The sequence below is a fragment of the Mixophyes fleayi genome, chromosome 1 (genome assembly GCF_038048845.1).
Source record: "Mixophyes fleayi isolate aMixFle1 chromosome 1, aMixFle1.hap1, whole genome shotgun sequence".
In the NCBI taxonomy this organism is placed as follows: Eukaryota; Metazoa; Chordata; class Amphibia; order Anura; family Limnodynastidae; genus Mixophyes; species Mixophyes fleayi.
This window is the reverse complement of record NC_134402.1, coordinates 379,472,096-379,494,077: the sequence shown is the minus strand read 5'-3', so window position 1 is coordinate 379,494,077 and position 21,982 is coordinate 379,472,096. Positions and strand designations below refer to the sequence as shown.

General features: G+C 38.0%; 1 protein-coding gene across 2 annotated transcripts in view; it reads left to right on the top strand.

Moving 5' to 3' along the window:
* LVRN (laeverin) overlaps positions 1 to 21,982 on the top strand; it is a 132,550-nt gene that overhangs the window by 11,843 nt on the left and 98,725 nt on the right. For both annotated transcript variants that reach the window (XM_075179493.1, XM_075179484.1), the window contains exons 2-3: positions 11,906 to 12,048; positions 17,364 to 17,503. In XM_075179493.1, the coding sequence (XP_075035594.1) occupies positions 11,906 to 12,048; positions 17,364 to 17,503 (283 nt within the window). The remainder of the gene's footprint in view (positions 1 to 11,905; positions 12,049 to 17,363; positions 17,504 to 21,982) is intronic.

Here is a 21,982-nt window from a genome sequence, read left to right as displayed (position 1 = left end):
CATTAATATATGCTCAAACCAAGAAGTTACTAAATTTATATCCCCATTAAAATAAATGATATAGTTGCATCACATATACAACTTCTTCAGGAACTCCTAGGACTAGCTATGCACCTTGATTTGTGCATCTAGATTTCCATTTGAGTGCATATATTTCTTTTTATAAAGATATGCACCAATGCGGCCTGAATTTAATTGTCTTTTTCCCTTGGTCGTTAAAATAGTGCTGTTAGCTAAAAAAATATGTTTGCTATTTCTGCTCTGTACAGTGATCAAAAGTTTTGAGAATGACACAAATATTATTTTTCTCAAAGGCTCCTGCCTCAGTTTTTATGATGGCAATTTGCATATACTCCAGAATGTTATGAGGAGGGATCAGATGAATTGCAATTAATTTCAAAGTACCTCTATGTCATGACACTTAACTTTATCCCAAAAACAACATTTCCACTGCATTTCAGACTTGCCACAAAAGGACCAGCTGCCATCAGGTCAGTGATTCTCTCGTTAATCTAGGTGAGAGTGTTGACAAGGACAAGGCTGGAGATCACTCTGTCATGCCGATTGAGTTAGAATAGCAGACCGGAAGCTTTAAAAGAAGGGTGGTGCTTGAAATCATTGTTCTTCCTCTGTTAACCATGGTTACCTGCAAGGAAACATGTGCAGTCATCATTGCCTTGCACAAAAGGGCTTCACAGACAAGGATATTGCTGATAGTAAGATTGCACCTAAATCAACCATTTATCAGATCATCAAAAACTTCAAGGAGAGAGGTTCAGTAGTTGTGAAGAAGGCTTCAGGACGTCTCCTAAAGTTGATTCAGCTATGGGATCGGGGCACCACCAGTGCAGAGCTTGCTCAGGAATGGCAGCAGGCAGGTGTGAGTGCATCTGCACGCACAATGAGGCAAAGACTTTTGGAGGATCGCCTGGTGTCAAGAAGGCCAGCAAAAAAGCCACTTCTTTCCAGGAAAAACATCAGGGACTGACTGATATTCTGCAAAAGCTACAGGGATTGGACTGCTAAGGACTGTGGTAAAGTCATTTTCTCTGATGAATCCCCTTTCAGATTGTTTGGGGCATCTAGAAAAACACTTGTCTGGAGAAGGAATGGTGAGCAATACCATCAGTCCTGTGTCATTCCAACAGTAAAGCATCCTGAGACCATTCAGGTGTGGAGTTGCTTGTCAGCCAAGGGAGTGGGCTCACTCACAATTTTGTCTAAGAACACAGCCTTGAATAAAGAATGGTACCAAAACATCCTCCAAGATCAACTTCTCCCAACCATCCAAGAACAGTTTGGTAAAGAACAATGCCTTTTCCCTCATGATGGAGCACCTTGCCATAAGGCAAAAGTTATAACTAAGTGGCTCGGGGATCAAAACATCGAAATTTTGGGTCCATGGCCTGGAAACTCCCCAGACCTTAATCCCATTAAGAACTTGTGGTAAATCCTCAAGAGGTGGGTGGACAAACATAAACCCATTAATTCTGACAAACTCCAAGCATTGATTAGGCAAGAGTGGGCGGCCTTTAGTCATTATGTAGCCCAGAGGTTGATTGACAGCATGCCAGGGCGAATTGCAGAGGTCTTCAAAACGCTGGGTCAACACTGCAAATATTGACTCTTTGCCTAAACTTAATATAATTGTCAATAAAAGCATTTGACACTTATGAAATGCTTGTAATTTTACTTCATTATAACATAGCAACATCTGACAAAATGGTCTAAAAACACTGAATCAGCAAACTTTGTGATAGCCAATACTTGTGTCATTCTCAAATCTTTTGGCCATGACTGTAGAAGCTGCCATATTTCTCCTAATGCTCATGATACTTAAGCCATTATGGGTAAATCAACAAAGTTAGTTAAAAATTGATTTTCCAGGGGAACTGCTAAGGATCAGTAATGGGTGTGTACAGGGTATGCTGTAGGTAAACAAATAGGCACATTAGTTCCTAGAAATCAGCCAGGAGTTAACTTGTATTTATTGGAGTCATAAGGCAGTTTGGGGTTTGTGATGGTTAAGTGACTGTTAACAAGTCACGTAAGGTAAAATACTGGAGGATTAGAGCAGCGCATGCCTGGTGTGGTGGACAGAGAGATAAAAGTCATTGGAGCGATCGCCTCCCTCCTCGTTACAGAAGATCAGGCAGGAAGCAAACACTCCCAGGATAAGATGGCTGAGGGGAAGGAGCAGACTGTTGTTAAGAATACACATGTTTAACTGTAATGTTATTATTATTAATAATTATTATTAATAAAACAACTAGAAGAAGAAATGAGATGGAAAGAAGTATAAAAAATATTTTTAAAAAATAACACGGTTAAGAGGAGGTGGCTTATTGGCTGTCCCCGGTGATAGTGGGGCTGTACCTTTATAATATATATATATATATATATATATATATATATATATATATTTATAGAGAGAGAGGGAGAGAGAGAGAGAGAGAGAGAGAGAGGGAGAGAGACAGAGACAGAGAGAGTCCCCCGCGTTCTTAACCTACCTTTCTATGACCTTCTTTTCTTCTCTACCTCTTGTTCTTCTCTTCAGTCTTTTCTCTACACCTCCTCTTCTGTCAGTGTGCGACTCCTCTATGTGTTGTTCCACCCTCATCATCATGACCCGACACTGTTAGGGAGAAGGAAACAGAGGGGAGGAGAAGGAGGAGGGTCCCAGGGGCTCCCAGGTTGTTTTTCTTTCTTTTTTTTCCTGCAGACAAGCAGGGATGGCAGGCGGCGGAGCCCCCCGCCTTGCTCATCCCACTTACCGCATTCTGCCGATACTGAGATCAGGTTTTATTTATTTATTTTATGTCCATGTTTTGTTTGCATCACCCATTCTACTCTCCTGTATTAAAACTGACTGTTTGGTGTTGTTGTTCAGTGTTGGCCCGGCAATGTCATGTGACTGAAGAGATCTCTTCTCCTTGGATAACAGTCAGAGAACAGAGGAGAGGTAGCTTGCACAGCATTGGATAGTACTTTCCTATGGATGGACAGATGAAAAGGTAGAAGTGAAGGGAACCAAGGCACCAAGTAGTCAGAAATGTAGCTTCTTACTATTGTATGCCAAGGTTATATTGTTTTATACAGATCATAGCTCTCTAAAGGTGCCTTCTAGTGATGGGCAATCTTTGTGGAACCTGTGGCCCTCTAGCAAGCTTTTTTTTGGTTCACTATACAGCTCAATTCATAGGTACCAATCTTGTACACATAAATGCTCTACTATGTAACATATACATAGGGAGAATGGAGAATGTGTTCCATATGTGTCATATGACCGGTGAATCATTTTATAGTTATATGTTGGAAGTTCCAGGATATATATTATGTTCCATATCAGATCTAAACTTTTATATAACTTTGCGCTACAACCTATTTCATTCAACTTTGTTTCCTGATTGAGGTTTTAAAAATGATAATTGTTTTCAATAATTCATACAAAAGGAATGACTGTAATGGTTTTAACGGTTTCAGGGTCATCTGGTACAGACCGTTAGTGCCAATTGTAAGTTAAAGAAGTATTGTTCTCATGAGGCTGTGGTGAAAATGATAGACATTATGTTATATTATATAACCTTTTCAAATTTTACAATTGTTTTTACACATTGTTGGAAAACTAGACTAAGACACCCTTGATACAAACATGTTTCACTGGCAGACAGGCAAAAAATCCACACACTTTACTAATAAACATACACAACTTTTCTTATATAACCTTATTATTACCATTTATTTATAGATGCCTACATATTATACAGCACTGTATAGAGAATCTTTTCATTATTCACATCAGTACCTGCTCCAATAGAACTTGCAGTCTTAATACTCTACCATGCAAACACACACACATGACAATTCCTTCCAAAGCCAGGTAACCTTCCATTGTATTTTCAACTGTGGGGGAGGCTGGGGGACAGAGGGAAAGCCCAAATGGGCATGTAGAAAGCAATAAGGCTCCACACACATGGTGCCCTGATCAAAATGGAGCCCATGATCCTAACGCAGTGAGGCAACAATGATAACCAATATGTCACCATGCCACTCTGTATATACTATGAAGTTGCACAAGTTTCACTTCACTAAAGTCTTCAAATACAATGTTTTTGAGATTTCTGCACTATTTATCTGAGAGTTACTATTCTACCTACACCCATGAAGGAAAATCCATAAAACATGATCTGTTGGTCCAAATAGTAGAAAAAGAAAGTAGTAGGAGAAGTGCCATTATAGCATACCAACGACTACCACACCACTTCCACCATTGTGTGTGTATATATGTGTATATGTGTTTATGTGTTTATGTATGTATATATATATATATATATATATATATATATATATGTGTGTGTGTGTGTGTGTGTATAAGACAGGATAGCACTGCACGATTCACCCAGATGTGATTAAACATCTATAAGTATATTTCTTGCGCATTTCCTTTGAAAGTCCAATTTTTTGGAACAGATCTTAGTTGCACTCAATGTGAGGTGTGTGGCTTCCCCAAAATTATAGAAAAGTTGAAATTCTTACTCAGAATACCGACAGGTGCAGTTTAATTCAAGTGAGTTAATGTAAACACAAGCACATCACAGCAGAGGCTGTATGATGAAGCTATCCTTTTAATGTCTAGGTCTACCGACACAGTCACTATATGCCACGCTCATAGTGCATTCCTAATTTTTATAGTACACCTCAAAAATCTCCTTTTATCACTGCACAAGCAACCTGTGCCCACAGACATTGTACCCAGCAGATTTCACTTGCTTAGGTGTGTGATTTACTGTGAGGATATCCCCTACCGTCACCATGGCATGGAATGGTTGAGAATGACACATTGGATGCCTCCGTCTTCTCTGCTCGTATTTTCAAGACTAGTTACTCAACTATTGACAAACTCAACTTTCTTTACTCTTTTTTGCCTTTGGTTTTCGGTTTTATTTGACTTACTGACAGTTCAGAATATTTAACTTAACTCCTCTCTAGTTGCTTTTTATTTCTTACACATTTTTTTAGTCAGAACAGCAACAAATGGACACCAAAGTTGTACATCTGCTCTTGACATCACCACTCTCTCTCATTCGTAGTGGGTCTATTACTAGCACTATGGACATTATATCACTGATTCAGAATGAGAGACTGAAAATGGCTGCACTCTGCCCATCCTCTCACTTGGTTTCAAGAGAGGGCAATTAATGTTACCATAAGGTATTGGTCTTTAATTTCACCTCAGTCTGGGGCACAAAACCTGATGCAGATGGACACATGCACTGAAACAGGATTTCTTATAGGATTACCCTTAGTGTCTGTGTGATGCTTGTCACCCTGTAACATACCAGAGATAGGAAAATCAATAATACATCACCAGCTATTTATATAGTGCCACTAATCCCGCAGCGCTGAACTCACCCACATCAGTCCCTGCCCTATTGGAACTTACAGTCTAAATTCCCTAACATACACACACCGACTGAGAGAGAGAGAGAGATATAGCAGGAAATTAACCTACTAGTATATTTTTGGAGTGTGGCAGGAAACCGGAGCACCCGGAGGAATCCCACACAAACACGTGTAGAACATACAAACTCCACACAGATAAGGTCATGGTCAGGAATCAAACTCACGACCCCAGTGCTGTGAGGCAAAAGTGCTAACCACTGAGCCCCTGTGCTGCCTATAGTAATTTGTTGTAGAGAACATAGAAACCCTAAAGGCATATGTCTTACGATGTAGCCAGAGCTACCAAATGCAGGTACTATAGGAAAGGGAAAGAACCGGGGAAGCTTCTATTCAGACCTTCCCTATCTATGTATTTAGAAACCTGTCTCCATTTCTATTTAAAAAGAAACATATATTTTCATTATTTTCTTCTGCAGAGATTCTCACCACTTAATGATATGTTCTTACAATAGTACCCGATGTAGTATGAATTTTTAACATACATTCCCAGGGAAGGGATTAGTGGGACAATAAATCAGTCTGTGTATAGATAACATCTAGCATAATTACGACAGTCTTCAATTCACTGAATACTTCATCATTTGTACAAGACAGCACTCTAAATGTTTATTTTATGATATGCAAAGAAACCTCTGATATTGAAAGATCCTTCTTTATGCCACAAAGTAATAAAGTTTTAAACGAAAATGCGAAGATTACATTTTATAAAAGTGTGTTCCGTGAGAATAAAACACTGCCTACTTTCAGATGTATTAATGATATACTGTACTATAATCCATAGTTAATGGCTTATGGGACTAAAACTCTACAAGGTGTAAAGTCATTAGCTTACAAAGAATTATGTTCGCAATCATGGTACAATCTTAAAATTATAGCTCTGGACCCCAAAAAAAAAAAAGAATAATGGAAAATGTAAAGAGCTGAGTACCGACACAGCTGCTGCTATTTTAGGACTGCTCAGGGCAGATAACGTGATACAAATGTTCACACGGCTGTGCATTATTCAAAGATTTGGGAGCAATAAAGTTTCACTTTGTCCTTGGAACAAACTATAGAAACAAAAGTATCTTTCAATGATTGCACAAAATTGCTTTTAAATGAACTTTCATGGTCCACTCACAATGTAGCATTGTATTGTATTTATATATTCTATATTTTATTTTATAATTTATTTTATTTTTACAATTACAGTCAAACACATAACTTTCTCAGTTTATTGCTCTTGTTAACCCTATCCTGCAGCGCTATTTTCTGATGCATACATTGGTGCTCGTCCTGATATCGCTTTCTGACGTTCATCTGTGCAGATGCTTTATATGACATTTTGTTGGGGCACAGGATGGCGAAAGTAAAATTTCAAAATTCTACTTGCAAAGCTATTTGGACCATTTGGACCACTTCTTTCATTAATTAAACTTTTAGTTTATTCACCTAAAACCTGCTTGTTGGAGCCTTTGGGGCTCATGTAGATGTAGAAGTATTTCTGCTCTGAATGTATGTAAGGAAAGACATAAGCATAAAGAGCATATTTATGTGTATGTGTTGTGTTGGATGCATCTCAAGATGTGTCCAGTTAAAAAACAGTAGTAATTGTACCAGGCGCAAAAGTGTATATAATTAGAATACCCTAAAGATCTGGCTTGATAGTCATAGTAGTAATAAATAAATAAATAAATAAATAAAGTTGGGTTACCCTATTTGTACACAATATAATAATGTAATAAATTGCTATATGCACAAGAAAGAATAGTGTTGTGGCAATTATAAAGAAATGCAAAACTATTCTCAATTCAATATTTTCAATACAGAATGTAATTAAATATAAATGCTTCAATATCTGTTGTTTTCCCTTTTACAAATCAAATGGGAATCTTCTTTCCTGCAGTAGTCCCAATAGAAATGTAATGCAAATAATGCAAATAGACAACTGTGACTTAATATAACAACAAGGCTAATGATTTAAGGATTATCAGCTGGAGAAGTCAATACGCAATCAGAAGCAGCTAGGTAGTGCTACTGATAGTCATCATCATCATTCTGTATCATTGCACCAGCCCTTCAGTATTCACACAAGATACTCCACTCTCAGTTATATGAACACTCGGTTATGTATGTGGTTGTCATTTTAGTGTGCATGTGCAGTACAGAACTGGAGATTTTTTGGAAAAAAAATAAGCATAAGTCTAACTATAAATAAACCCCTTTATGCCTTGAATATCTCATGACATTAAGCAGACATTTCAGCTACTTTACATTGCTAGTTTTTACAGAGTTTATCATATTTCCTCCTCTGAAAGTCACCACAACCCCTCAAATCGCCATCACCATCAATAACACCACAATTTGTTCAGTCTCCCAAAACCGCTGCCTTGTTGTCACACTTCATTCCACTCTCTACTTTAATCCTCATATCCAATGTCTCTTCTAGACCTGTCACTTCCACCCTAGAAAAATTGCTAGTATATTTCCTTAGCCAAGATGCTACCAAAACCCTTATCCATGCTCTCATCATCTCCCAACTTGACTACTGCAACCTTCTCTTATCTGGAATTCTCCTCACAGATCTATCTCTGTTTCAATCCATCTTAAATGCAGCAGGAAGACTAATCATCCTCTCTCACCCCTTCACATTTGCCGTACCCCTTTGCAAAACTCTACACTGGCTCCGTGCGTCTTCCAGAATCCAATTCAGATTGGTTACCATTATATACAAAGTTTTCAACAACACCACTGCTTCATACATCTGAAATCTAATATCAAAATATTCTCTCTCTTGCACTCAGATCTACCTGAAATTTTCCTTGTCTTTTGTAATCACCTCTCACTCCAGTCTATAAGGCTTCTCCTGTGCTTCTACCCACGAATGGAATTGCCTACCATGACCAATCAGGCTTTCCCACAAGCTTCACATCTTCATACGCTCTCTGAAGACCCATCTCTTTATTAGAGCTTATTCCACAATTGTCCCGATCTCCACTCTGAGCCGCTTGTTTCAGTTCTCCACTTTTCCAGTTAGAATGTAAACTCTCTGATCAGCTGGACCCTCTGTACCCTTTGTTTTCATGTCTGCATTTATGTAACTTGTATGTCCCTGTTTTATGTAAATCCTGTTTTCCCCTTCTGTGCATCTCTGTAGAGTACCATGGTATCATTCAAACCTCTGGTGATGATAATAATAATAATAATAATAATAGTAATAATAATAATAATAATAATTTATGTTAGTTTATGAGTTCATGTTAATGTGCTTCATTTGAGAAATCCATTTAGATGGTGTGAACTGTGTCATTAAAAGTAGTGTCCAGAGTACAATTATCACAAGCTCAAATGTGGTTTAAAATTCTGCCAGTTTTGTGTATCTTATAGGGATTGGGGACCCCACTAAAATGAGAATGACTGCACAAATACAATGCATACACTTGAACTCATGAAATGTTATTTTATTTAATGTTTATGCAGAAATAAGCACATCTCTGCAGCTAATACAGATTCTTGAAGGAACACCTAGCTCCATTCCTCTCTGGTTCCATCATAAGTAGCAAGACTTTGCTCCCATTACAACTAAAACCGTTTTCCAGCACAAATCAATGTGCTGAATTTTTTTTATGTACCCATAAAAATGGGTACAACTGCACAAAAAAGGGGCATGACATCACAAAGAAGAAAAGGCTTTTATCCTGTGCTTCCAAATTTTGTAAATGAGCCTTTATGAATTACCCTCTGTCCAAATATTCCATTGTTCTTTACTCTTTAGTGGTTTCCTCTCCCAAGTTCTTTCGCTCCCACCTTCTTCCTCAAATAATATTTAGTAAAATTCTAGTCTTTAAGAGTGTCCTGTACTATTATCTATTTATCCCGAATTTATTTGGATAGTATTCCTGACAGGTCCCACAACATCAGGGTTCTAATGCTACTTAGCAGATACACTAATATTTGAGGGTTAACATCCTGAGCATTGCCAGCACTGCACTAGTACACAGGACAAAGGGTCCTATTCATTTAGTAAAAACCATGTGGAAACAGCATTTTCCGCATAGTTTAGGCATTTTTAAGTATCACCTGTATCTAACAAAAGCCTAATGCAGGAGATATCATAGATATCTCCTTCATTAGCCTAAGTTTCACATTGGTGTGGACCAATTGGACAAGCTCCAAAAGCCTAGCTATTCGGAGCTTGACCTCGATGGCTAACACCATCTGAAGATAGCATTACCCATTCTACCTTATTGGGAGAGCATCACATTAGAAGGAGCTTCGGATCCCTCTCTAGCAGCCTTCTCGCTTTCCCCTCCGGTAATTACTGTTGCGCATGCACAGTGAATACTCCAGGTCAGAACCCGGAGTTGTTAGGTAAGAAGAGTCATCACTGGGACAGCCTCCTGTCAGAAGCGATGTAATGGCATGAATTTTAATAGATGGCCACAAAATATCATCCCTTATCCTTGCAATAAGGGTTGATATTTAATTGGAGCATCTGTGGGCATTAATAAATAGGCTCCAAAGTGTCCTCATACCATACACAGATATTCATTGGTCAAGAGGAGGGTGTACTCTCTACATATGGTCCCCACAACAGTTAGAGGACACACCAGTTGTCATGAGCTAGGTCAGAGAGACTGGTTTGTAGTTTTCTATTCTCTCCACTATGTCAGTATAGAGGAAAGGTCATATATGGCCTCAACGGTGTGACCACTCTCCAGTTCTCTCTCCCACTTACATTCTGTAAGTAGGATAGATTGAAATAGCAGCGGGGTTCGCACGCCTCTAACTAACTTTTCTAGATTAAAGCAGTGACATGAGTAGACATCACCCTGTGGGCCTGATTTACAGTTGAATGAAAAGATGCCCCATGGCGTGTGAGCAAAGATGAGTCAACACACTTACGTTTCCACGTCAGTATTAGTGTTAAATGCACCGGAAGATATGTGCAACTTTTAATCTAATTCGTCATCAAGTAATCATCACTATTAACTCAAAAACGTGCACCTTGTTATATATGTGCGTAATTTAGTAGCTAGCGCATTTCAAGATCCTTGTAACTCAATATAACATGCATCTCAAAGGGGCATACTTAGCGTAAATTACCTGCCTCGCCAAGAGCAACTTGCTGAACTGCAAGATACCTACAATTCTAAATGTGGACACATGAGTATTGGAAAAATGTTGCACCAAGATGCATCTTTATGTCACCTAAAGGTACTAAATCAGGCCCACAGTTGTTTAGAGAAATAATAATGGTTATGTGCATATGTAGATCTGCACTGAGCACAACGTTTCTATGAAGCCGATTCAAAAACAATCAACAAACTGTATTACAGCATTATCAGCAGCAATGTTTGAGTAAAAATAAGCAAAGATCCTTACATACATCACGTTGTAACATAGCCGATAGGTTATTACGGCACCTTGTAACTAATTGAATCACCCCCTAAGTGTTTAGTCTTAAATTGTACTGAACTTGAAAATGGAGAATGAGTTAGTTACCTTAATAAGTGAATTACGTTAGATGATGAAAGTAGGATAATGTATGTTATTAGAGATTTTTTCTGTAAAAGTTGCTAAAACAAGATATATTTATGCATGAAAAACAAATATATATATATATATATATTTATACAAATATATATACAAAAATATATATATATATATATATATATATATATATATATATATATATATACACAATTGATAGGGGCACATGTCCAACTAGCAAGAGAACAAAGATGGATTGTGCTCATCTAGACTATAATTTCAGCAACAAATAAGTACACAAAGCGTAAAAACAAATGCTGCACAATTACATTTTCCCAAAGAACAGCCTTTGTCAGTTAATTATATTAAGGTGCAAAGCTAGTATTCCAAAGATGCACACATATGCATGTTGATTTAATTAACACAAAACAATCAAAACCTACATAGACAATACATATGGATAAATACAAGATACACATCATAAACTTAAACAAAAACAGCTTTTTAGCTATATTAAATGTATCAAACATAATATAGGTGGGTTTCAGAGAACTCTTGAAGGTTTGGAGGAAAGTCTTGTTGTTTGAGGGAGCTCATTCCACAGTCCTGTAACTGGGAATGGGAGCAGATAATGTGCGTGGAAGAGAGACGCCGATCTTGTGCCGAAGTATCAGTGTGTAATCTGTAATGCATGGAACATATACAGTTCCTCCCAGAGATCCCCTATACAGACCATGCATGAGATCTTGATCACACTTTGGGCTAGATTTACCTAGCTGCGGGTTTGAAAAAGTGGGGATGTTGCCTATAGCAACCAATCAGATTCTATCTTTCATTTATTTAGTACTTTCTACAAAATGACAGCTAGAATCTGATTGGTTGCTATAGGCAACATCCCCACTTTTCAAACCCGCAGCTTAGTAAATATAGCTCTTTGTCTACTAAATTATATCACAATTTCTATCCACAGCGTCCTGGTTGGATCAGAGCTGGAACCAACATCTGCAAGGACAGTTTACCCATGCTTTGATGAACCTGCACTTAAAGCAACCTTTAATACTAGAATTGTGCACAATTCAAGCTATGTGGCTCTTTCAAATATGCCAGCAATAGGTAGGTTTAATATTTTTATCTCTGTAATTAAGTCATAAAATGTGTTATTAAGCATTGTATTTATTTTAATAAGCATGGAAATGATCCCTGTTCATATGTCTTTAACTTATTGGATTATGCCCTTTTGCAACTCTTACTAAATGCATTGCATTTCTCTATTGGCTTATTTCTGTGCTTTTTTGCCATGTTGGTATAGCATCAGAGAATTGTTCCTTCTGGTTGCTCCGGGAAATGACACAATGCAGCACCCAATCCAATTGTAACCAGTGCTGAAAGAATGGCAGGATCAATTTGGCAGCTGGATTTCATATGTTTCACTTAGTCTTAGAATAATCACAGTATACTGTGCTCTCTTCTTTGGATACAGTTACATTAAGGGTCAGCTTTGTGTTGTATCTAAAGAGAACAGAAATAAACAATTCTGCCTTATTATGTAAATAACACAGCTAAACAGTACAGAAAGAAGGCAGCAAAATCACAGCACAAATTAAATCTGCAGCAAACCACTTATGCCATAATCATCCTCCCCACAAGCAAGATTAAAATGAATTACAGCTAACTTTGCTCATTGTTCACCACAATTTCTATTTTAAATGTAGATTTTATTACTTATATATTACATTTATATACAAAACTGATCTATGTTAAAGGCAAAGGGCCAGGCTCAGCTACAGCAATCAATTATAACTGTAAATATTATGCAGTACTGTCATCAGTTTCTGCATCATTCAGACAAAAGCAAAATAGTGACTCAGAGGAGATCCCGCTCTCTCTTTATAATGGGACACAGATTGTCCCAATCGTTATAACATGATATCAGAAATTGTTTTCTGCATATGTTATTTGTTATGTGGTTTTGGTAGTTTACTTGGATTTCTGGCACCACCCATGTTGGTGCTCATTAACCCTCAAATTGCATGAGCTTTTCAGTAGTACAGAAGGAAGCCAAAAAAAAATAATCAAAAATCAATGTATTTAGTAACAGTTGCCAGAGTGCAGGCACAAGATAGTAGATTAAACTAATCTGAGTGTGGAAAACCACTTTAACAAAAGTGTGTCTTTATATATAAGAATTTAATTTTTACTAAAATAAATATTGAAGTCTGGTCTAAGTTTATATTGTGTTGCTAAATGCCTAATAAAGGTATAATAAAGGTATAATTTCTTCCATACATGTATGTTTATTTTTCTTTTTGAGTGCATTATTATAGTTATTTAATTCCACTGTACTTTAGACTCTAGCTATTGTTTTTGAAATTCTTACTTAAAAGCATAATTTTTACTAAATTGTGAATGAATTAAAAGTGTGCAAATGCAATCTTTACGTTAACCAAAAACTAAACTGTAGATCAGCTGGTAGACACAGTGGGAGCTCTGATACAGCAGATCATTTCTGGCACTGACAGTGTGATTTTCTTTATTTATTATATAGTACAGTATATTGTTCACAGAGGAGTTGATCTCAAAGTGCACCCAGCATGGTACTGACTAGAATAGGCGACACCTTACCTCTGTAGTGCTGCCTCCTATCCTGCTCATCACTCACAGAGCTCTAGACCAATAGGACAGGCGAGAGGAAAGGTTGCACTGAAGAGAACCAATGCTGCCCAGAAAGACTCTCATATGCTTCCCAATTGTGCTTTGCACAGCTGTCTCTCCAGTGCCTTCTCTTGCTGCACTTACTGGTCATGTGAGAACCAGCGATTTTCAGGACTAGAGCTCTGTGAGACGATGGTCTCACTCTGCTGCCCTGTCAGTTAACAGTTTGTCTGGGGTTCTGCTAGCTGCCAACAACATCTTGTCTCCAGCAACTCCAAAGAATGCTGCTTTCCAACAGTCACTCACTGACATTAACGGTTAACTGTGCGCCAACATGGTGTCCACAGTTGTGGAAGTATATCACTGCCACCAACATGCCACCCTTTCATCTGCATCTGGAACTGCCCATGCTCCTGGGCAGTGTACAATGGATGCAGCACCTCTTTGCTGGTTACTCTGGCTAATTGTTTTGAACAGAACTTCTGAGTAACCGGCAAAGCACTGAGGCAAGATGCTGGGCTCAGTGCAAGGATGGTTTAACGTTTTAGCTCTAATCTGTTGGTTATAGAAATAAAGTAGAATTGCAGCAGTGAAGATGTGTATTGCTTAATACAAGAGCTGTACACACCACATGATGATACACATAGATACATTACATGGGCTTCATGCCCTTTTTAAAAGAGTCTTAAACAGTTTCTTCCATAAATAGGCACTTGAGCAATTGTAACAATCCCAGGAGACAATGTGAGCAGGTTGGCCAATGTGGGAAAGAGGGTAGACTGCACTGAGCCATCCAGTCAGGTCTAGAATTGCCTGGACTAATGTGCAGAGACTTTATGTTCACGTACAGCACATTTTTCCTCTAACTAGGCATAAGGACAGAGCCTTGTAGGCAGAAAGTATTTTAACTCATCGATATAACACACCAACAGTTCTGAATTATCATACTAATGAAGTCTTTCACTAGCCCTCCTTAACAAAACAATGTGGAGGTCAAGGGACCACCAACCTCCACAGAAAGTAAATACGTAATTAGCAAAGGCAACCAAAATCTAGCCGCATATTAACACACATGGACATTGTTAATACAGTCAAGTCCATAAATATTGGGACATCGACACAATTCTCATATTTTGGGCTCTATACACCACCACAATGGATTTGAAATGAAACTAACAAGATGTGCTTTAACTGCAGACTTTCAGCTTTAATTTGAGGGAATTTACATCCAAATCAGGTGAGCAGTGTAGGAATTACAACAGTTTCTATATGTGCCTCCCACTTTTTAAGGGACCAAAAGTAATGGGACAAACTAAACAATCCTACATCAAACTTTCACTTTTTAATACTTTGTTGCAAATCCTTTGCAGTCAATTATAGCCTGAAGTCTGGAAGGCATAGACATCACCAGACGCTGGGTTTCATCCCTGGTGAAGCTCTGCCAGGCCTCTACTGCAAATGTCTTCAGTTCCTGCTTGTTCTTGGGGCATTTTCCCTTCAGTTTTGTCTTCATCAAGTGAAATGCATGCTCAATCGGATTCAGGTCAGGTGATTGACTTAACCATTCCACTTGTTAGCCTTAATAAACTCTTTGGTTGCTTTTGCAGTATGCTTCGGGTCATTGTCCATCTTCACTGTGAAGCACCGTCCAATGAGTTCTGAAGCATTTGACTGAATATGAGCAGATAATATTGCCCGAAACACATCAGAATTCATCCTGCTGCTTTTGTCAGCAGTCACATCATCAATAAATACAAGGGAACCAGTTCCATTGGCAGCCATACATGCCCATGCCATGACACTACCACCACCATGTTTCACTGATGAGGTGGTATGTTTTGGATCATGAGCAGTTCCTTTCCTTTTCCATACTCTTTTCTTCCCATCACTCTGGTACAAGTTGATCTTTGTCTCATCCATCCATAAGATGTTGTTTCAGAACTGTAATGGCTTTTTTAGGTGTTGTTTGGCAAACTCTAATCTGGTCTTCCTGTTTTTGTGGCTCACAAATGGTTTACATCTTGTGGTGAACCCTCTATATTAACTCTTGTGAAGTCTGCTCTTGATTGTTGACTTTGACACATAAACACCTACCTCCTGGAGAGTGTTTTTGATTTGTCCAACTGTTGTGAAGGAGTTTTTCTTCACCAGGGAAAAAATTCTTCTGTCATCACAGAATAGTTGTCTTCCGTGGTTTTCCGGGTCTTTTGGTGTTGCTGAGCTCTCTGATGCGTTGCTTTTTTTTAAGAATGTTCCAAACAGTTTATTTGGCCACACCTAATGTTTTTGCTATCTCTCTGATGGATTTGTTTTGATTTTTCAGCCTAATGATGGCTTGCTTCACTGATAGTGACAGCGCTTTGGATCTCATATTGATAGTCGACAGCAACAGATTCCAAATGCAAATGTCACACCTAGAATCAACTCCAGACCTTTTACCTGCTTAATTGATGATGAAATAATGATGGAATAGCCCACACATGTCCATGAAATAGGTTTTGAGTCGATTGTCCCATTACTTTTGGTCCCTTAAAAAGTGTGAGGCACATATAGAAACCATTGTAATTCCTACACCGTTCACCTGATTTGGATGTAAATACCCCCAAATTAAAGCTGAAAGTGTGCAGTTAAAGCACATTTTGTTAGTTTTATTTCAAATCCATTGTAGTGGTGTATAGAGCCCAATATATGATAATTGTGTCAATGTCCCAATATTTATGGACTTGACTGTATATGTGAATGGGCATCACCCATTAGAGACATCAGAATGGACCTCTTACATAAGAGAGGGTGGAAAAATTGGGCTGTCCCGGGAAAAGCAGGACAACTGGGAGCCCTAGGGAAGAGGTGTAATAACATTCTAAAGACAGTTACATTCTGGACCATCAGGGCAAACCATACGTTAGAGGAAACATGTTTGAAAGACAACAAATAATACACTATTAAATAATAATAAAAATAATCTGTTAACCAATGCTCTTTAAAGTGAGTATACACTTTTGAACAACCCCTTCCTAAACTAACCTTCCCACTTATTATATATAAAAGGGAGCCCCCATTTGGAGCATCTCCCATTACCTCACTCCGAACAGCAGCTGACTCATGCTCATTTTCTCTACAGTAAAATACATACATTGCAGGCCTTCTATAGATCTGTAATAGAGCTCTACAGGTGTAGTAAGCAGGAAGGAGGGTAGTGGCCATCGTATTGCATATACATAAGGAAAAGTTTTATTAGAAAATGGGTTGTCCACTTATTAATATGTATTTTTTTAATCAGATCTTTGAAGCAGGTAGTGCTCTAAATCTTCTAAGAAATATAACTTTATAAGCCATTTAAGAAAGTGGATTTATATCCTTTGTTGAAGACAGTATACATGGCAGAGAATAGTGCAGAGAGCGTAGTCACTTTCTAGACACATGGTAATTTAGATGGCAATAGTTCTTTGTCCAATAGAGAAAGTCAGTGGTACAAAGCTGGACCCTATGTATACTTCTGTAAAGTATTTATTTTAAGTTAGTGTCTCATAAAACCTTACCATTGAAGGCATGAGGCACGTGAGACCCAGATGCCAAAGAACTATTATATAACACAGGTCAATATACAAAGAGCTATAAAAATCAGTAGTCATATGTATTTGTGTGGATTCAACAGAGTTTTTAATCTCACAACATGCGTTAATGTTCAAAGACTAGTCTACATGAGGATATGCATTATGTGTCCGTATGAAATCTGTTTGAATGTTTCTGTACTAAAATTAATTAATTTTCTCTAGCTGTGTCCGAAAGGGAAGACATAAATGGAACTAAATGGACTGTTACCACATTTAACACTACTCTGAAAATGTCGACATATATAACTGCTTTTGTAGTGTGCGACTTTGATTACGTCAGAACAACTGAAAGGGGCACTGAGGTAAAATAATCTCCTTAACCACTTAACAAGGCTTGTAAGCAGCATCTACTGGCTCAGATAAAGCACTAACACAGTTAGGTATTAAGACTGTGATGTTGTAACATTTCAGGAATATCGATTAAAGGCTCTCCATAAGGAGGGCATAGAGTAGATACGTCAAGCTTCCAGATTAGCATGTCAGTTCTATACCACTGTACTGTTTCTTTCCAGACCACCGTTGTCTTCTTTAAAGCTTTCCATAACATTTCAAGAACATCTCTTTTCAATACCCTCCTTATCTCTCCCTCTTATTTCATCAAAAATAAGATACAAGTGAAGTTTAGGTTATACATTAAGCAATAAGTAACAGAACAAGGTGAAGCATCCACTCTAAGAAGACTCCAAAAAGAATGTAAGGAATTTAGATAACATCTAAAAGACTTTGAAGATTGAGGAAATGCCAGACTTGGTGTAAATCCAGTTATAAGGGATAGTTATGTCGATTTTAAATAACATATTTTATGCTGTACACATATTTTAGAAATATTTTGAAATATGCAGATACATACGATACAAATATATTTGCTTAATGGTTTTGACTCATGAAGACGATATATTCGCTTCTTTTGCTGAAAATTTGTTGAAAATTACTTTAGAAGATATGAATGAATGGCTGAGTATTTTTAATATTAGGAGAGGACAAAAAGGTTTAGGTTATAGGTAGAACGAACATTAAATGGTTAATGGAACTTTAGGTGCACCAAGGAAACACACATACAGTTAACTATATTTACAGTAGTATATAATCACTTTTTAACATGCATGTGATTAGTTTAAAGAAGCCCCAGTAAATATCTGTCACAGTAAATAGTAATAGATATATAAATATATAACATTGATACAGTTAGATCTCACTTGTATTCAGTAATGCCTTTCTGTAAGGGCAATTCAATGTATTAAAACATGTTCCCAAATTCCAATCTATTCTCTTAGATAATATGAAGTTCTGGGTTCAATTATATAAATGGTTTCCTGTTTCTCTTCATCTGTGAAATACTGTCTGCCTTCCACAAGACATGTCTGCTTAGTGAATATCATTGTTCTTTTGTACAGTGTGTGCTGAAAGTTGACATTGGTTGTAAGATGAAGCCATAAAAAGCAGGATACTCTGGAGGGCATAGAGATGAAACAGAGAAGAGCACATGCATCAAAGCAATGGAAATCTTCATGTCTGTCCTACAAAGAGCAGAATGTTGAGTGCAGTAATCAGAATATTGCTAAACCCCTGTTTTAAATAACATAGTAATAAAAATTCCCATAAAGCAGCCATACTGAAGGCAGATGTTGATATTGTAAATTAGCACAGAAAAGTATTTTGGAAGCCTAAATGTTTTCTTTTATAGAAGAACAAATTTTACTTTTTGTATAACACAGAATTCTTTTAAAAAGTAATAAGCTAAACCAAAGTTAATTTCAAGCTATTTTGTTCTCCATTACCATGTAAGTAGATAGTGTTTCTTATTATCTATATTAAGTTGTGTGATTTTTGTAAGTGTTTAGAATTGCTTAGAACTTTGAAATTGTAAAAAGATGGTTTCAATAACTAAATCGCTATTTCATACTAGAAATGCCACATGCAGATATTGATGCTTAATGTAATCATGTGCTCCGTGGGTTGAAAATTAGGACAGTTTGTAGTTTTAAGTCTTAGCAACCATTATAATATTTGATTGGTCTCATGCGCGGCAGATTGGAAAGAGCAGAATTCTGATTTATTGGTTGATTAATTGATGTGGACATGCATGAATAATAGAACACAAGATAGGGGGTAGATTTATCAATGTGAGGTTTTGTAAAAATGCCATTTTTCTGTATTTTCGGTTGCTTAAAAACTGTCAGATTTATCAGTGGCAAAACCACTGCAAAACTGACAGAAAATCACCATCATCTTATCTGTGAGGAGTTTGTATGTTCTCACTGTGTCTGTGTGAGTTTCCCCCGGGTGCTCCAGTTTCCTTCTACACTCCAAAGATATACTGGTAGGTTAATTGGCTGCTAACAAATTAACCCTAGTCTGTCTGTGTGTGTGTGTGTGTGTTAGGGAATTTAGACTGTAAGACCCAAAGGGGCAGGGACTGAGGTGAGTTCTCTGTACAGCGCTGCGGATTTAGTGGCACTATATAAATAAATGGTTATGATGATGGTCTCTTTACTTTTGGCATGACACAGGACATCTTACCTCTCTGTACAAGAGTTATTCCAGATGCTCCAGACAATCTGAAAGGGGATTCATCAGAGAAAATTACTTTACCACAGTCCTCAGTAGTCCAATCGCTGTATCTTTTGGAGAATATGAGTCTGTCCCTGATGTTTTTCTTGGAGAGAAGTGACTTCTTTGCTGGTCTTCTTGACACCAGGCCATCCCCCAAAAGTCTTCGCCTTACTGTGCGTGCAAATGCACTCATACCTGCCTGCTGCCATTCCTGAGCAAGCTCTGCACTGGTGTGAGTGGGCTCACTTACAATTTTGCCTAAGAACACATGAATAAAGAATGGTACCAAAACATCCTCCAAGAGCAACTTCTCCCAACCATCCAAGAACACTTTGGTGATAAACAATGCCTTTTCCAGCATTATAGAGCGCTTTGCCATAAGGCAAAATTGATAACTAAGTTGCCTGGGGATCAAAACATCAAAATTTTGGGTCCATGGCGAAGAACTCCCCAGACCTTAATCCCATTGAGAACTTGTGGTCAATCCTCAAGAGGCTGGTGGACAAACATAAACCCACAAATTCTGACAAACTCCAAGCATTGATTAGGCAAGAATGGGCGGCCATCAGTCAGTATGTGGCCCAGAAGTTGATTTACAGCATGCCAGGGCGAAATGCAGAGGTCTTTAAAAAGAAGGGTCAACACTGCAAAGATTGACACTTTGCAGAAACTTAATGTAATTGTCAATAAAAGCCTTTGACACTTATGAAATGCTTGTAATGTTACTTCAGTATACCATAGCAACATCTGACAAAATGGTCTAAAAACACTGAAGAAGCAAACTTTGTGAAATCTAATATTCGTGTCATCCTCAAAACGTGTGGCCATGACTGTACATTTATTAATCTGTGCTTTGTCAAAACACCTGAAAAAAAGAAGAGAAAACTTGACGGAAAAAAGTGGTGGATGTGAGATGAGCTCAAACCGCATGTTATCCTGCCTCTCAACCGGGAAAAGTAGAAATATATAATCAAAATGTAAATGAAAAACCTCTATCCCCATCATTAACATCGGTCCCGGTCCTGTAGGTAGGGAGAGGGGGGGCAAAAGGGCCCCACACCTAGAGATGCACAGCCCAATGTTATAATTGGGCCTCTACTGGTACCCTTGGCCACGGGTACCAGAGGAAAAATGAACCATGTATCCCTTATATTAATCTAGTAATTATTTGTGCTCCCTACTCTCCTGAGTGGATCTGATACCAACTGGAATAATCTTCCACCTTGTTGTCCTTGCCTGTTATGTGAAGAGCTGAAAGAGATCTCAGATTGTTTTCTAACCATGATACAATACAGTTATCAGGGATTTGCTCCTGGTGTTTTCATGAACCACACACTACAGTCTGGTTGTCTGAGAAGATCTTGAGATGTTTGTGTTGCAACTGAAGTAGAAAATATTGTATTGAATGCAATAATGTCCTTGCTTCCAGAAAGTTTGCATGTAGTTTCTTCTCCTTTTGACGTCATGCACCTAGTACTACTTCTGTGTGCAGATGAGCACTCCAACCTTTGGAGCTTGTATCTGTTGTTCTGGATCTGAGATGGGTAATCCTCTCTCCTTTATTGCTGGATCCTGCCAGTAGTCGAGACTTTGTATGTCTAATAGGCTGATCCATAGATTCTGGACATCGAACTCACTGACCAAGTAGATCTAGTTGAAGACTTCTCATATGCCATTTTGCTCATGGAAGGATACCAATGGTTGAGGAAATCAGCCCCCATAGCCTGACACAACCCCTTATTAAGGATTTTGGCTAAGACTGAATTTAATAAGTGATAAGTTGAATTTTCACTCTGTCTATCTGTATTACCAGAATTTGAAGCCGCTGAGATGGCACAAAGTGACTCTTGCCTGTATTTAATGATCCAATCATACTCCTGTAGAAAAGAGACCACTTTCAGTGTTTTGGTTTAGGCCCTATGTTATGATTTCCCTATTACCAGAATATTGTCCAGATAAGGCCAAACTACAGTTCAGTGGCTCCTGAGAGCAGCCATAAGAACCATTAGTATATTGGTAAAGGTTCTGGGACACATTGAGAGGCTAAATGGTAGACAGGTAAACTTTAAATTTTGCCCTAAATCGAATAATCTGCAATAGGAATGTGCCAACCCTATCTGTAGCCTTCATTTATAATTTCACCAAACGAGCGATTTTTACAGTGAATGTCCAGGCTTCCCCATTCCACCCAATCCTGCCATTCACCAAGTCTGCTGAACCTTGTGCTA